Source organism: Gallinula chloropus, assembly GCF_964237585.1.
Source record: "Gallinula chloropus genome assembly, chromosome: 3".
Lineage (NCBI taxonomy): Eukaryota > Metazoa > Chordata > Aves > Gruiformes > Rallidae > Gallinula > Gallinula chloropus.
This window is the reverse complement of record NC_140087.1, coordinates 115,092,205-115,110,425: the sequence shown is the minus strand read 5'-3', so window position 1 is coordinate 115,110,425 and position 18,221 is coordinate 115,092,205. Positions and strand designations below refer to the sequence as shown.

The window sequence follows — 18,221 nt, the reverse complement described above, 5'->3', positions numbered from 1 at the left end:
AGAGTCTCCCCATGAGCCAGCAGTGTGCCCTCTTGGCCAAGCAGGCCAATGGTGTCCTGGGGTGCTTTAAAAAGCATGTGGCCAGCAGGACAATAGAGGTTCTTCTGCGCTGGTGAGGCCACATCTGGTGTCCAGTTCTGGGCTCCCCAGGGAACTACTGGAAAGAGTCCAGTGAAGGCTACAGAGATGATGACGTGACTAGGACATCTCTCTTGTGAGCAAAGGCTGAGACAACTGAAACATTTCCCTTCTTGCAAACTGTAGACTTGATTTCTACTTTCTGTTTTGCTTCAGCTCCCACCCACCAGAAATATGGGTTTTTTTCACCTGCTGGTTTATAAAGCTGTCTGCTATCAAATCTCTCCATTCCATGTATGGACTTGCAGAAAAATAAAGTCACCTTTTCACCATCCATGGGGTAAACTAAGTAGCCTAAGCTTCTTAAATCTCCCATGCCAAGTCAGGTTTCCATTATTTCGGTCTATCTGAAATCAGCTCTTAATGTGTTCACACAAGGATTTGCATCAGATTAACTAAATTGGTTTAAAAATGAATAAAGTCGTATCTTTGTAACCTTCCAGGACAGGAAATAATGATACCTGCTTTACCTCTCTGCCCCAGGGCCTTTCCATCTGTCGCATCACCTCTGGCACTGCCGTTGTCCCGCCTCTACCAGTGCTAGTGGGGCTCCTTGGCTGCCTTTAACACCGGCTCTGTTCAAGGGCCAGTGGGGAGGGAACTGATTTAAAGAATAATCACTTTGATCTCTTTCCATTAGTCAAGCTTTGCATTTGATTCCCCTGCTTGAAACCATAGATGGAAACTTAATGGGAGCTGGCTTCGAGCCAAGCAAAGGTTTTTCTTCCCTCTCTTCCACTGCTCCCTCCGGTCCCAGAGTGTCCATGCTGGTCCTTGGCTACAGGCCTACCAAACCCATCCAATTTGCTGAACTGTAAACTTCAGTTTCAAGGACATCTACCCTGGCTTTGCAGTCCTTGCACGCTATGGACTCACATGTAGTTTTACACGGATGCCCTTCCATGCCTTTGCCCCCGGAGCAGCCCCTGCCACCCCGCGGTCTGTGGCCCTGCTGTGCTCAGGACACCAGGCTTTCCACACATGTGGGTTGTGTGTCTTCCCGCTTGCCACTTCATGTGCACTGAGCACTGTTGTCTCACCTGGCCTTCATGCAGTTGCTACCCTCTGATTTGTGCATTATTTACATACCATGAAATGGCAAATGATCTGAACCTGGCAAAAAACACAGCCCAGGCTGGAAGGGGGCACAGGCAGAAATAACCTTGCTGGTTTTCACAGCTCTCCACTCCTAGGAGTTCACCCGTGTGCCTGATACTCCTCTTGTTCCAATCATTTTGTTCAATGTCCCCTTTCTTGCTCTTTCCCTACCACATCCACATTAACAGCAGAAACCCCTTCATTTCCAGCCATGCCATTTGCTTCTCAGCCTCCTCGACTTTTGATCTCTTTAGTACCTGAAAACAGGAGTTTTGCGTTTTTTCTCCTTAGTCTCTTAATTTTTGTCCTTCTAAGTTAAAGACCCTTCTGAGTATCTTCATTTACTCACATTATAAAACCCTTACATCACAGTCAGTCGCTTAGAGACATACATCCTCCAGTTCCTTATACATTATTTAATTCTGTTCGCGGGAAAGCTGCTCTTTAAAATAAAGTTGTACAGTGTCATATCGATCTGCTCTTCAGATGTTGTTTAAAATCACATTAATGGATTACTATTTTTTCCCCTTTTTTATTTTCTTCTGACTCTCCTGAGGGGCTTAAGAAACTATCCTTGGACAAGGCTATATATTTAATTTTCTTAAGATGTCGATAAATGAGTAGGTTCTGAAGCGGTTCCTAAATCTTATAAAGCTTATTCTTTACATTGAATATTTCAGACTGTCTTCGAAGTACACACTGCCAGCTGAAGTAATCTCCCACTTTTAGACAACCCTATTGTAAAATCGCTGTCAGGTCAAGGGGATTCATCTTCTTCTGTCCTTCAAACAGATAATAACCACAAAGCACCCACATTTCCACACTTTTAGTCACATACATTGTCTTGTCAGCATACGCAGACTTCTCGGCTCTCAAATTGCATATATTACAGGGCCCATCCATTATCTAAAAACCTAGTTCGTGGATCCACTTCATTTCGCCGCCTCCCAACTCAACTCATATCTCAGAAGAAGACAGAAAGTGTAATACCCTCTCGCCTAACACCTAATGACTCGCTCCCTGTCACACAGAAACTTGCCAGAGGGGCTTGATGGAGAACTGCAGCCGTGCTGTTATTTCCCTAAACACTCATTCCAAAAACATCACTCTCCCTGAACATATACCCATGTACAGGCACAAAAATGGACTTATAACTCAGACCCCCCTGGCACATGCATATTGTTTTAAGATGACTAACAAATGACTTCTACTCGTCTGTTTCTGATAGTCCCGTAGTATTATCCATCGAGCTGGAATTTTTACTGCCTCTTTATAGAAAAATGGCAGATAAAGGGTAAAAAAAATAAATAAAATCTCAGCCTTGTTGAAGGTGATGGGAAAACACCCACTGATTTAAGAGGCTGAAAAATTTCTGGTTGAGGCTGCACCCTTCAGCATCAGGGACACAACCAAAACCACAGAGAGGTGGGAGCACCAGAGCCATAACTCATAAGGAGGCCAGTGGTGCTACTTGCTTTAAGGCTTTCTAATGGCCAGCAGATGTACTAGGTGCAGTCTGGCGGCAGCATCTACAGCTAGTATGGTCTGACATCTGTTTATAAAAACCCAAAATGCAATATAAATTCCTTTGTAAGTTTTTTAACCATTTAAGATCAATTATGACAAGAATTACAGGAAAATACAGGTGAAAAACAAGAAGAAAACTGGGAGAAAACCTTATTTTTTCCATCTCCAAAGACCTGCTGCAGTGGGACACTCTGTAGTCTCCATGCTCCAGGGCTCCTAACCGGTGAGGTTAGGGTAGGTCACTTTGGACAGTAGACGTGCCCCTGCACCAAGCCAGTGAAAGGCACGGAAACCTGGCCAAAGCCAGACATGGTCATGCTTGAGCTAATTGAGCAAGCAGGAAGCAAAATATGGTTGGGAAAGATAAGCTGCATGTGCACAGAGTGAGGTGGTAGGCGGCCGAGTAAGGGAGAGTGTCCAGGACCTTGTCACATTGATGTCATTGTTCATCTGGGTGGGTAACAAGGTCCTGTTGGACACCAGGATGACCATGAGCCAGCAATGTGCCCTTGTGGCCAAGAAGGCCAATGGCATCCTGGGGTGTATCAGAAAAGGGGTGGTTAGTAGGTCAAGAGAGGTCCTTCTACCCCTCTGCTCTGCCCTGGTGAGACCGAACCTGCAATAATGTGTCCAGTTCTGGGCCCCTCAGTTCAAAAAGGACATAGAAGTCCTTGGAAGAGTCCAGCACAGGGCCACCAAGGTGATTAAGGGAGTGGAACACCTTCCTTGTGAGGAGAGGCTGAGGGACCTGGGCCTCTTTAGCTTGGAGGAGTCTGAGGGTGACCTCATCAATGTCTATAACTATGTAAAGGGCGAGAGTCAGGAGGACGGAGCCAGGCTCTTCTCAGGGATGTCCAGTGATAGGACAAGGGGCAACGGGTGCAAACTGGAGCAGAGGAAGTTCCATGTTAATATAAGTGAGGGTGGCAGAGTACTGGGACAGGCTGCACAGAGAGGTTGTGGAGGCTCCTTCTCTGGAGACATTCAAACCTGCCTGGATGTTTTCCTGTGTGATTTAGGCTGAGTGATGCTGCTCTGGCAGGGGTTTTGACTAGATGATCTTTTGAGGTACCTTCCAACTCCTAATGTTCTGTGATTCTGTAGGTACTGTGATTTAAATTCCTGAGTGCTCGCCCGAATGGGAAATGCTTTTGTTTGAACAGGCCTGACTTTGTTCTGTGCAGCTGAGGGTTGGCTTTTTCTCACCTGCACACATCCTTTCCAAAAAGCACAGCTTCATCCATGCCATGCTTTGCTTCTGCCATCCTTGCTGCCATTACGGAGAATAAAAAAAGAAACCTCCCTCATTTCTTGGCATAACCCAAAAGAGTCCACAATGCACTTTTTCCGTGGCTGTGTCTCACAAGTCACTCCACAGACAATAGCAGATTAATTATAACCACGGGTTCAGCAAATCCCCATGACAGGACATCCTTATTGAGACAGTGTGTGCTGAAATGATAGGGAGGAAGTCTGCTCCTCTGCCACACTGGAGTCTCTTGGTGGGCTTGTTATGACTTAAAACCAGCACGGCTGCTCTCACGCAGGGTCTGAGTGTGACTGTTCAGGCTGCCATGACATTTGTAGCAAGGTGACTGAGATGTGAAGGAAGGAGAGGGGGAGGGCTTCATTCAACTGACCAATGTTTTGGATACTCTGTCAGAGACCATGAATATCAGAGCAGAGAAAGAAATGAGACTGGGAAAAATTAAAAGCAATCATTCAATCAATGACATCTATCAAGACACGTATCTGCAATCGCATTATTTCTGTGTTCCTCTTTATCAAGAGATGGAATGAAAGTCAGGGCTCGCTCCCTCCCATGCTCATAAAACCATTTCTGTTAATTAAAAATGCACTCACTTCAATTGCAAGACAAGTACTTTCAGAAATCAGAATTAAAAAAAAAAAGTCTGCATAGCTTGGTGAATTTTTTTTAAAGCAAGTCTGAAGGGTGTTGCCCACCTGACGCTCAGAGCAAGGAACCAATGTTCCCATGCTGCATTCACACAATTAAAGATCGGAGCAAAAAGTCGATCTGTGGGAGGAAACTTGATTTTTTTTTTGGCATTTCCTAATTTCCTGTGGGTTTGGCTTTGAAATATTATTTATTTTTCACTAGGTGTTTTGGTATTTGGTACCTAACGGTATATACTTAAGTGAAAAAACAAACATCCCCTGTATAAATGGAACATAAATATTGCAGCACTAATCTGAAGAAATGACAGATTGGAAGCATCTTTAGTCCTTCTGAAAAATGTTCTTTCTTTTCTCTTGCAAGTCTTCCTTAATGACCTCCCCCCCCCTTTTTTTTGGTCTCACCTATTAAAGCAATTTTTACTGGGAATCGCCTGCTTCAAAATGTCGCTGAAGAAGTATTCGAGTTCAGCAATGAAAACTCACAGAAAGGAAAAAAAAAAAACCCTCATAGTTGTGGTTGCCAGATTCACAGAGGAAAAACATTTCACAAAAAAAGCATCATTAATAGATCGTCACAATGCATTGTGAAGCATCTGGGTAAGGCTGTATTGATCTGTTTGGAACAGCATATTCTTATATGCTGCATTTCAAAGTGGCTTCTATCTATTAATGAAAACATTGATATGCATATAAAATTTATACTTGTATTGGACGCTATGGTTGACATGAAATTAGTTGGTTTTGGGATTCTACTTTGTGAAATGTTCCTTTTTGTGCTTTTATTCCTTTTTCTTTTTTTTTAAGTTCCAAGTGAGGAAACTTTTGTATCCGGAGTCTTCTTGAAAAGAGAAATTTCCATTCTCTCCCATCCTCTATTCAGCCTCTCTCAGCCAGGAATTCAAAACTGGTTTCATTTATGGGTTGTTTTACTCAGAACTTGGCAGGTCCCAGCCCCAGGCCAAGACCACCAAAGAGAGGATTTTCCTTCCAGCCAGGTCAGGGCTGAGGTGCTTTACCAGGAGAGCGCATGTGAGAAACTTACTTTGCCGTTGGTTTATTTTGGGTTTAAAAAACAAAGGAAAAAAAGAAAAAGGATTATCGTGACCTGTAAAGAATTGCATCAGTACTAAATTCAAAGGAAGTTTATTAGTTCATTGTATAATCTGTGTAAAGTGTCCAAAGAAGCTTAATTCCTCTCTTCCCTCCTCTGAGCAAACCAGCAAACAAACCGGCAGCTTTTGTCTTTGGTTTTGAAACAATGCTTTCCACTGAGGCTTTAAAAAGAAATCTAATCCTGCATAGTTCCCTCCTTTCTTAGCTGCTAGAAAAGCTTATTTTAACACACACAGCCCATCTGAGGCGTCCTTTAAAAGGGAAGAGATCCTTTAGTATAGCATGAAGAAAAAGCTCTGGGAAATGAAATGATTTTGGGGTTTGGGTTTTCTTTTTCTTACCTTTCCACATGGTCAACGTTGCCTGCCACACCGACCCCTCCAATAGTATAAATTTTCCCATCGTACACCAGACTGTTATGTCGACACCTTGGGACTGTCATGCGGGACACGAGGTTCCAGTTATCAAGCAAGGACATGTAGCACCAGACGTCAGCGAGTGTGACACCGGACTCCATGCCGCCTGGTGCCGATGTGCGGGCGAGGGAAAGGAAAGGGGAGAGTTACGTGAGATCCTGGAACGGCAGCAGCTTTGCACACAGCAATCAAAGCCAGTTACAAAGTAAAAAACTCTTCAAATGACATTTGACTAATTAAAATAAATCACCCTCAATGCCGAGCATCTGTTCCGATGATGCATATCTGTGTCATTTATTCATGCGCCCCAAAGGCTGGGTTTTTTTTTAAATAAGATGACATGAAGAAATCAAGATGTCAGACTACGAGGGACATGTACATAAGGGGATAGACCCTTTTTGGTGTTCATAAATAACTTCCAGTCTCTTAAATTACTGCAACACTTGCAGGAAGGTGTCAGGAAGCAGAACCTATCTTGGCTTGCAAGACACAGGCCAGGCTGAAATCTAAAATGCTTAATACAGTGATGGATTGAAGCAACACACACATGGGCAGAATAAAGTCAGCGCTTGCACTGTAGGCTTACTGCCTAATTTTCTGGGATAAACCTCTTATTTATTTTCATTTGCTGATACTGGAAAGAACCAGCTGCACCACTCCTGTAAAACAGTTCAAGATGCTCTGGTGAAATATTTCGATTGGTCATTTTTCAACTTCTGACTGAAGCTTCCAAGGTAGCCACTGAGTGGGTGCCTTACTATCTCCCTTTTGGAGCATAAAGAGGAGAAATGATTTACTTGAGACCACACTAGGAGTCAGTGGTCGAGCCAGGAAAAGAAACTAGACTCGGTTCTGTGGTTTATTGAGAAAGCCAGGCTTCCTCCTTGGGATTTTGCTCTCCAAACCCATGTTATGTGGGCTCCAGTACCTGGAGCTTGCAGGGGTTCATTCTCACTCCTGTCAGTTCCCCTCCCCTCTTCTCTGTGCCTCCTAAATTTGAGCAAGGCAAAATATCCACCGACACCCAGCTGTGCTTCCAGCCATGAGGGACCTCCAGCATTCCTACTGCAGCCACCAAATACATCCAGGTTCAAGGGAAAGAGCCGACTTAGAATTTAGGATTCAGTGGCTTGTGTTAGCAGGTATGGCACAGCCTAGGATGGCTCTACATATTGGAAAGTAGCTCAGCTAAGAATAAGTAAAAGCCAGCATCTCACAGAAGTCTCCACAGAACGCTTTTGCTCCAGCACAAAACAAGCACGGGCAAAAAACCATCAAGAAATAATTTCCAATCAATCCTTAGGGCCTCTCTGCTGTATTAATGGAATTTAACAGTACAGGCAGCAATTTACTGCAGAAAATGCAGCACAGGAACTCGGCAATGTAAAGGCAACAGCTGTAATCCCTTACTGGTACTGCCTGGCACATCCATGCTCCCATCTACCTCCTCAGATCACAGACATCCGCTCCCCCTTGCCCGGGCTCCTCTTTTTATCATCAAACCTCCACCCAGCTGCCATCGCAGCACCCTCATATCGTCTGGTGGGAACTGCTTTCCCCCCTCCGGCCAAGCAGAGGTACCACCAGACAGCAGAAAGGCAGGTGCCGCGATGCTGCGGGCGCAGTGTGGACAGCTACTTTGGGAGTTAAAGCCTTTCAAGGAGTGTGGTCTCAGTTTCATTGAAACTAAGAAGATTATAGGGCTAGCGACTACTGTCAAAAGAGAGGTCTCAACAACGAGTACAGAACGTGAATGCTTCTGTAAGCAAATATTGTAAGTGTAGGTCACACACTCAGCCGTTCAGCCTGTCTGTCTCGTATTCCATAACCCACCATTTAGACTCAACTACAGCCAGTATTTTAAATTGTGCCTCTATGGCAGTGAAACCTCTTTGCATGCTTGATGGTTGTCAGACCTGTTTTCACGTTGTAACTGCAAAATATTGCTGTTGACTGCTACGAGAGAATGTTAACGCTGCAGAGGAATGGAGAACGATAAAAGCAGGGAAATTCTTCTCTCCCAACCTCCCTCCCACTGGTCTATTTTTTTTTTCCTCCCCAGGAGCAGCTGGGTAAAAATCCTGCATGGCTTTGTGCTGCCTACATTGTAAGGAGGAAACTTTTCTCCAAGCCAAGTATATCCAGGGGGGGTGAATGGTTTGAGGGCAGACTTGAGGAGAAGGACTGAGGGACACCGGTGGATGAAAAATTTGACATAAGCCAGCAATGTGCGCTTGCAGCTCAGGCAACCAACCATGTCCTGGGCTGCATCATGACCAGTGTGGCCAGCACATGCCCCTCTGCTCTGCTCTGGTTGGACCCCACCTGGAGTACTGTGTTCAGCTCTGGGATGCCCAGTACAAAAAGAGCATGGAGCTGTTAGATCATCTTTGTGGCCTCCTTTGGACTCACTCCAAGGGGTGGAGCACTTCTCCAAAGGAGACAGGCTGATACAGTTGGGCTTCAGCCTGGACAGGACTCCAAGAAGACGTTATATACATAAAGGGAGCCTTTAAATATTTAAAGGGGGCTTGTAACATGGAGGGAGACTTTTTACCAGGGCGGGTAGTGAAAGGACCAGAGGTAACAGTTTTAAACTGAAAGAAGGCAGATTTAGATTGGAAATAAGGGGGATTTTTTTTTCTGATGAAGGTGGTGAGACATTGGGTGCCAAGAGAAGTTGTGGATGCTCCATCCCTGGAAGTGTTAAAGATCAGGTTGGATGGGGCAACCTGATCTAGTTGAAAATGTCCTTGTCCAGGGCAGGAGATTTGGATTAGGTCATCTTTAAAGATCCCTTCTGGCCAGAACTGTTCCATGATTTGAAGAAATCTGCTGCTTACCTGAGAGATAGATGTTGTCCCCAGCGCTGACCACACTGAAAAACTCCCGGTCATAGAAGGGCAGGCTGGCCAACGGGTACCACTTGTTGTTTTGGGGATTTAAGCACGTGACTGCTGTTAAAGCGCGTTGATTCATACCAATCATCTGACGACCCCCAACTAAGACTATTACCTCAGCTACACCTAGGATTTAAAAATGAAAAATAACATAAGAAAAAAGTGACATCTCTCAAGCAGGCAGGAGCCTATCAGTAAACATTCAGCAGAGTAATCTGAATGAATCGTATATAAATCTGCTTCAGACCATGCAATCAAACCAGGCAGGGTGAGAGAAAAGGGAGTGTGCGTAGGGGGCGAGAGTGGTTGGTGAGGAACGACACTATGAACATGCTTGGAGGACCTGGGAGGGAGCATGCCATCTGGGAAAGATCTGAGGGGGAAAGAAAGAAAGAAAGAAAAACATCTTTTGCACTTAAAGATGCCCGTTGACTTCCACAGTCTTTGGGTGAAACCTGCCTGTAACAAATTTCTGTTGCACTAAAGAAAATAGGAATTTTGTTAATAATTGTGGTAACTTCAGAGCTTGGTCATTATCCAGGGAAAGGATGACTGGACTTTAACCCGAAGAAGGTGTTCTCGCATTAAAAGCTAGTATCTGGAGGACGATTAGGCTATGGATATGGGTCTTCATCCTCCATGTGCTTCTATTAACAGATCGTTTTCTTGGGTTTTTTTGTGTGCTTTTCTCAGGGAAAGCAGGATTTCCAGATGTAGTTAATATGTGCTGAAGCCATGGATCAGGATCTTTGCGTACTAGGTGCTAAGAAACATGATGGAGATAGCCCCTGCCCTTATATAGTTTTAAATTGAGATTTATCTGTGCTTGAACAGCTCCCCCAGGCCCAAAACACGCAGGGTGCACAGCAAGCCGAATTCTCTGTTCGTGCAAATGGACAATACTTCTGCAATCCTCATCTCTGAGTTTTTATTCCACTTTACAGCCAGACCTGAGTCAAATCTGATCTGAGCGTTACTCCGGACTCATCCCTGGAATGATGAGTTGCAATTTGGCTGCATCTCATGGGACATTTTCTGTCCCCAGGAGTCAAATGCTGGGGACTGTTGCAATTTAACATTTAGCAGAAGTGTTAAAAATATTTCTACAGCAACTGTAAGCCCAGGAGAGGTAGGCTCAGAAGCAGGACCATGAGGCCGTGAGCTGGAAGGAATTGTCATTTTGGGAGCTGTGCTCATGGCCAAAACCATTGCTGTGATGTGCTACGGTGCCCAGCCTAGAGACAAGAGGAGGCTGAGGTGAGACCTTATCACCACCTACAAATACCTGAAGGGAGGCTGTAGAAAGGTGGGCAATGGTCTCTTCACAGCCAGGTGACAGGAGATGGGACAAGGGGAAATGGCACAAAGCTGCACCAGGGCAGGGTCAGATTAGATGTTAGGAAACAATTCTTCACTGAAAGGGTTGTTGGGATGTGGAACAGGCTGCCGAGGGAGGTGGTTAAGTCACCATCCCTTGAAGTGTTTAACAGATGGGTAGATGAGGTACTTAGGGATATGGTTTAGCATAGGACAGGAACGGTTGGACTCGATGATCTTAAAGGTCTTTTCCAACCTTGTCATTCTGTGATGCTGTGAAGTGTGCACAGGCTGGGGGTTTGGCAGCACAGAAGTGAGAGTGCCAGCAAGTGCGATTAGGAGCTGTGGCGGAGAGAAATGTGTCTTGAGAGTAAGGGGCTATCGTCATTCTTCATTAATGTTTTCAAAAAATGTATTTGTGTCATTCAAGCAAGGTTACTCTCTTAAAAGTTATTAAGTTAAAGTGCCGTAGAGTTTTAAATAAATATTTCTCAGTAACAAGCGATCATTATTTTTGCACCACACCAGAAAATCTAATCACCTGTGTAAGACATAACTTGATTATAATCAATGACCTCGAGAGGGCATGTGACATGCTGCGGCGAGTCCACAAAGGGTGTTTAGAGATCCTTTGTGCCTGCATGAATGCCGTTGATATGCAAAATAACATGATTCTATATAATTAGACTCTGACCTAAAAAAAACTATAATCACCCTCTCTTACCCTGAGAGAATCACTTTTCCCTCATCAACAAGCTTCTGGAAACGGTTCATATTACACCTACAATTTTATATACATAAAATAAGCACTTTAAAAAAAAAAAAATCCCTTCAAACATCGCACCATCAGTCGTCTTCAATGAAAGACTTTTTAGGGTAGATTGTTATTGAAAGTCCTCTACACTTCATCCTTCTGAAAGGTGCCTTGATGAGGCAGTCTCCAGAAGCTGCAAATGCTGTGGTTTGATATGCCATCTCCGTGCCACATTAGCATCAGTGGCAGCAACGGGAAGTTTTCCCGGGCTCTGTGATTGTCCTTACGGGATGCAGAGGTACAGGGAGCATGTTAAAACAGTTCACCTGTTTCATCTGACTCCGTCTTGGATGCAGTGCTCTTACATGATACTTGCCCCACTCTCTGTTCAGCAAATATTTAGGGTATTTCTCACACTACTGTGATATGGGGGCTGCTGGTGAGTTGGGCACTTGGGATTTTTTCATATATTTTTCCAAAAAGGAAAATGTATGCATTCCTCAGGTGAGAAACTTCTTGAAGCGGCACGTCTCTCCATAGCTGCTGGGTTTTTAAAAGGGAATATAACATGTGTGATCAATTTGTTTTGGAGGCAGGCAACAGCCTCAACTGGTACTGTAAGGCTCATGGTCTGAAAATCATATATTTACATAGTGCTGTGAAAGTGAAGCTGTTTTATGAATATTAGTCCAATCTTCCCCTGAATGGCGCAGAAGTAAATTATTCACCTGTTTTTGCAGCTAGAGAAACCAAGGATTGGAGGGCAAGGGGCTCATTCTCAGGACAACAGGTGCATGTCACAGTCTGCCAAAGCTAATAATTAGGCTCCTCTAAATCTAGTTTCAGGAGCACTAAAAATCTCAAGCAAAGCAGAAACGGAAAATTTAGCTTAAATTACAGAATTGTAGGTTGAAGAGACATCAAGAGATCATCAAGTTCAACTCCCCTGCCAAAGCAGGTTCCCTAGGACAGGTCACACAGGTAGGTGTCCAGACAGGTCTTGAATATCTCCAGAGAAGGAGACTCCACAACCTCCCTGGGCAGCCTGTGCCAGTGCTCTGTCATCCTCACCATGAAGAAGTTCTTCAGCATATTGGTGTGGAAGGGAAGGAGCCCAGGTCCGTGTCCCATTCCTGGGCATGTCCTGGCTAGGCTAGGAACTGCTGGACCAGAGACCTGGTGTCACTGAAGGAAGTTTTGCTTTACCTGCAGAGAGCCTGGGCCGGGTCCTTGGCGTCTGCATCTCTTGTCTGGCGTGTGGCAACATGTGATAACGTTTGGCTTCATTCACTAGATCCCGGCAAGCCTCTGAAGACTTTATCAACTCCTCGTTGTCGACAACATTCAGCAGATAGCTGGGATGGATGAAGGGGAGGCGCACCACTGCCAGCAACTCCGCGGCGTACTGCAGGGGGGAGATAATGAAACACTGTAGCCTTCCTGATGGAGTTTGGATGCTTGGCATCTCTGCCTCCTTCCCTGCATACCATACCCTGTCACCCACCCTGGTAAGATGCTTGCCATGGATACTGTGTACAAACCCTGCATAGCAATTGGGTGTGACAGAGACAACACAGGCCTCAGTGCTCCTCGACCCAGGCTGGTTTTGGTCCCAGGGGACTGAAAATAAATCTTCCAAAGGTGGCAACTCTTGTTATGTAGCACTGGATGGAGGGATTTTTGAAATAAAAGCTCATCCTGAACTCAGGCTGAATGTAACACCTCATGCACAGGAGACACAGAGTAAGCTTTTGAGTTTTCTGAATTAACCTTGAAATGTGAGCACGGTTGCTGCACTGTAAAAAAGCCTCCAAAGCAAGCATTTTTCTGGCACCATAAATGGGAAACAAAAGCCGGTAAAATTGGGTGGATTTCCACAGCTGCGATGGCAGAGACTCAGCACTATCAGCCAATTTGCTAAAAAAACTTTTAATGAACGGGGTTTCTTTGTTGGTGAAACAAATCATGTACTTCTAGATTTTTGGGGAAGTCAGACTCCAGAGGGTGCTATACAAATACTGACAGTTAAGTTTCATCTTCTAAATAAATACATTAAACCTCGGAGGGCAAAGGACATCTGAGCAAATGAAGCTGTCTGTCACCGAACGCAGCTTAAAGGAGAAGAAAACCCCAAGAGAGAAAACTGCAATCGAGAAACCAAGAGTCCATCCCCAGATTATTCTTTTTATATATAATTGGTTATATCACAACACAGCACAAGAGTACAGCGAAAAGCAGAGCAATAGGAAAATGCGGTTCTTGAGGAGCAATGCACACAAACAGGATGCAAACTAAGGGTGTGCAGCTAGAAAAGATAATCATCCCTTGTAATAAATATTCATATAGTGGCAGCATCCTAAGATCCCAACTGGGATTGAGGCCAGGATGCAAATAAATATTCCTGAGGTCCGTGCAACTGGTCCTGAGAAACACTGGGTGCCAGCAGCATCTGTTGGCCTGCAGATGCCTCTGGTCTTCCAGAAGCTACTTGGCTCTCACTTTCTTTCTCAGCAGCACGCCTGTCCCTGACAGCCAAGTCACAGCAGGAGCAGGGATGGCAATGGGGCAGAGTACAGTGAGATGGGAGGGCAGGGATGCAGCCTGAGCCAGATACTGGGCTGGCCAGACAGGTGAGGAGGCAATGGCACCCGGGACTGCTTCCAGGGCTTCCCCTTTCCACACCCAAATTGAAGCAGCAGGCTTCATTTAGGAGGAAAACAGGGTTTCTCCTCCTGAGAGCAATTCGCACCGCTCTCCTGTCAGAGAGCCGTGTCAGCTCAAAGTGAGGATGCAACCACCCAGAGAGAGCTGGACCCTACATGGCAGCAGGGAGATGACCAGGGTCTCAGGCCCCTGCTCACCAGCCCTCCTTGGCACCAGCGCCACCAAATTGAGGTACAGCCCAAAATTGTTTAGGTCTGGCCACCCAGCCGGTGGTCTGGGAATGAAAAAGTGAAGCAAAAGGCACAGAAAAGACAACAGCACTCATTTTCTGGAAAAATCCCACATGAGCAGAGAGTCCATGGCTCCTCACTGTTACCTCCAGCACAGCGCAGGGCTGAGGGGGGCTTGAGTTCACTTTATCAGCCTCCAAACTAGAAAAGAAGACACTCTTTTCTATTTGCTGAAAACCATTTCTAAGGTGCTTTCTGGGAGGTAAAACGGCTACTCCTCTTCCCCGGAGTCATAAATGTCAGGCACTTGGCTGCAGATACCTTAATGTCATTAAACGGTACCTTGTAGGAGAGGGAGCAGTGGACATATGGCAGTGGGTGGCAAAGCTCTGATTTCAGGAAGTGCCTTTTTTAAGAAGGTTGGGGGCGTTTAACCTTACATGGGAGCCAAGACGAAACGTGGCATGGGGACACGGGAATAATGCGGATAGTGGGTATATTGGGGATGAGCGGTGGGGAGGTTAATCCCCACTACAGTCGGCTCAGGAAGCAATACGAATTGCTAAAGGGCAGTTTAACTATATATGGAGTGTACAGAGGTTCCCTGGTGTGGTGGGACATGGGAGCACTGCCTCTGTTGCTCTGGAGGCAGGTACCTGGAAGCAGCAGTAACATGAAGCAGCACAAAACACAGGCACAACTGTCGTGCCACTAAATCAGGACACAGGGTTTGACTGTCACTGCGACGTCCCAAAGTTGAGCGTGAATTAGCACTGGGAAGGGAGCTGCCCTTCGGCAGGGATGGACAATTCCCATGGTCCTGGCAGAGTGACCACCTCCACCTCCCACCTTTCCCAGAATAAAAGGGGCAGTGTCTCTGCCTGGGCACGGCAAGCTCTCCTTCTCGCTCGCCCACCTTGCTTTAATTAGATAAGTGAGAAAATGTGATTCTGTTTCTCTCCTGGATTTCCCTCCCCCCTGCTTCCTCTTTTGTCTGAGCTCGTGGCTTATTTTGAAGGGGAATAATAATTAGAACATGTTGCTCCCTTTCATCAGCTTGAAAGTTAATGTCACATATCAAAACCGATGTCACTTTTCACTCCTATTCTTCCTTTTTGCTCAAACGACTAGAAAAAGCCAGCTCTGTGTGTGTGTGTGTGTGTGTGTGTGTGTGTGTGTGCGCACACGACTGTGCGCAGTCGCAACTCGAGCTCGTTGCTGATGGCATTAAGGGTACATATAATCGCAGTGTTTTTCACCAAGGGATTTGAAGAGTACGTACCATTGCAGCGTCTCTAGAAGACAGGAGAGGCTTTTATAAACCAACGGCTTTTTGCACCAGCTCTTTTAAGCACTATAGTCGAGGGTGAATTTCATTTAGCCTCACTGATTTAAGAATATTCAAGTGATTTAGGCAATCAGCAGCCTTTTTCTTTGGGATTCTCCCTTATGAAGGCTTCCTAGCTCCGTTAGCTATGATTGTACTAAATATCCTGTTACTATTATCCTTTTCATTTAAGACTGGAATAAGCACCATAAAGCATTTCAACCTCCTTACCATCTGTTATTTGCTCTCCATTCTCTCTTGTCTTTCCGTTGTTCCTTCTACAGCTATGAAATACCTACTACACTTACTGATGTTGCTGGTTTTTATTAAAGCAGCAGAATACCTGCACAGGGCACGTTGACAAATCCAGCAGACAGCAACCTCTGGTCCCTGGAGTTGCAGTTTACTCCTGTAACTCTGGGGGCATTTTCTTCTCGCTACTCAGCTGTGGGTGCTGGCTGGACAAGCAGAAATATTTCTCAGGTTTTTTGCTAGGAATCGCTTGCAACTACTCTACAACCTGCATCACACACCAAGGTGAAGCAGAGAATATTAATGCCCCTTCTGGTCTAAAACTGGGAGTTATCAACTCATAGACATGGGAGACCATGCCTCAGCTCCTTGAAAATGGACACCATTATGTAAAAGTCTAATGAATTTATTGCTTAAAATGCTAGGGAAGTTTTTGAAGACTGTCAGGACTGGTTTCTCAGGTGACATGAACCTCAGCACAGCTCCTGTTGGATGATGGGAGCTGCTTGGGTTTTGCACCAGCAGAAGATCTTGTCCATTGACTCCTTGCAGTGGTGATGCTGCCAGATACCCCTGTGGTGCCATTCACTGTCAGGCTGATCCTACAGAAGCCAGGGCACTGGTACCACCTGCCAAAGGCTTTCTGGACTTCCACTGGGGACATAGTACAGTAGTGACTTTTGAGAGATGCTATCTGGCCTACTTCAAGGTGCCTATTTCACCGATGCCGATTTTGAGGGCTGAACAGAAAGCAGGGTCTTCAGCCTGCAATTGCAAGTGCCTTTCATAAATACCAGGGATAGAAAAAACTTAGGAGATTTTACATCTTAATCACCTAAACATTTTGGGGGAGACATTCAGCTCTAGATTCAGGCATCTAACTAGGTACACACAAGCAAGTATTTGCTTGTCAGCGAGACACGTGTAAACTTATGTTATAATTAATAGAGATTTTGTCAACGCACTTAACACAGTCCCTGGGGCAATCTGAGCTGAGTGGCTGCATCACGCACCAGGGAAAACAGAGCTATCAATGTCCCCTTCTGGCCTAAAACTGTGAGCTATCAGCTCTGGGAGAGGGAGCGTGTGACTCAGATCATGCCACACTGAGATGTCGGCAACCAGATGTCAACCCAAAGTGGAGGGTGATTAATTCTCACCTCTATTTGCCCTGGGCGCCGTGTTGGGAAGGTTGTGATCTCGCTACGAGGAAGCCTACATGTTATCATTGGGTCAGCCTTAACTCAGAGGAATATGTGATCAACACGATCCGCTACACCTTGAAGTCGACCCTTTCCAGCCTTTCCCTAGTAATCTGTTCACGTCTAAGTTACTCTCATCTCAGTAGGCAGGTCAGAGCTGGAGCAAATTAGATTACAGACCAGTAGGATGTGTCTTGTTGTTCCTGGCTGGTAGTTTGAGTGAGGACATTTACTTTGCTATACTTTTTGTGACATTTATTCTCCTACTAATTATATCGGTATTATGAATGCTTGCTTGCAAGTGGGCTTTGTCCTGGTATCTTCTAAGTGTCAGTTATAAAACTTTCTTCAGTATCACATTAAAAATAACCTTTTTATTCTCAAACCTCTAATCCAGTAAAACCCTCACAGGTATTCTCCAAAAGGACTCTCAATGTGCTCCTGCATAGACTTGGGCTACAAGAGTACGCAGTTAGTTTTGAAAGGAAGTATGTTTACTGTGACAAGAGTCAAATTTCTTGCTTCTTGAATGCTACACTGGAAAGCCCTCAAGATTTTTAACATTTTTGAAGCATTGCCCAAGGAGGTTAAAATAATGTTTCCCTTGTGCCTTATAACTCATGTGTCTCTCTAGTTCACTGTTGTTCTGACAAAGGACCCTTTGTGCTATCTGCCTAAAGAAACAGGCCTTGGCTAGAACTACAAGTGCAGAAGTTAGATTACCCACATTATGACGGGGGCTTGCTCCAACAAACTGCTGTTTCAGCTCTTTATGCGTAATTCCAAGATAATTTTTAAAAACATTATAGAGTAGGGATATATTTGACTCATCTGTGAGCAACGAAGGAAATCTGTCATCTTATGTAAACTCTGGGTTGAGACTCTTGCAGCGATCTGATCTGAGAGATGCAGCAAGGCACTAGTTGGATGGATGGGGGGACAGATCTGAAGTAGCATTAGTTCCCCACTGCACAGACATCCTTCAGATGAGAGGAGGGCACACTAATTAATAAAAAACCACCCAACCACCGAGAACAGCAGATGCTAGCCTTTGATGTCTACGTGTGGCCAGGTAATGAATTGCCCGGCTGGCTCTGCCCACAGTGACAGCTGGGAATGTGCCATGGTGGCCAAGCATGAAGGCACACTGGAATGGTGATGCAAATGGTCCTTCCTTACAACCACCCCAGGCCAGGCAAGGCATCCCCAGCAGGTTACCCAACCCGATATTCCAAATATTGCTGGGTCCGAGTTTCCAAGTGCAAGCCCAGCAGGGAGCTGGCTGGTTTGGGAGGGAGCAGTGCACCAACAGCTCTGGTGCACTGCTTTGTTGTTCTCAGAAATACACCTTTTTTGGCTGGAT

General features: G+C 45.3%; 1 protein-coding gene across 1 annotated transcript in view; it reads right to left on the bottom strand.

The window, feature by feature from the left end:
- Positions 1-18,221, bottom strand: part of KLHL29 (kelch like family member 29) — a gene marked incomplete at its 5' end in the record, with an annotated part of 253,744 nt that overhangs the window by 22,693 nt on the left and 212,830 nt on the right. Inside the window, 3 exons of the mRNA XM_084261767.1 lie at positions 6,138-6,318; positions 9,056-9,238; positions 12,390-12,588. Coding sequence (XP_084117893.1) covers positions 6,138-6,318; positions 9,056-9,238; positions 12,390-12,588 — 563 coding nt within the window. The remainder of the gene's footprint in view (positions 1-6,137; positions 6,319-9,055; positions 9,239-12,389; positions 12,589-18,221) is intronic.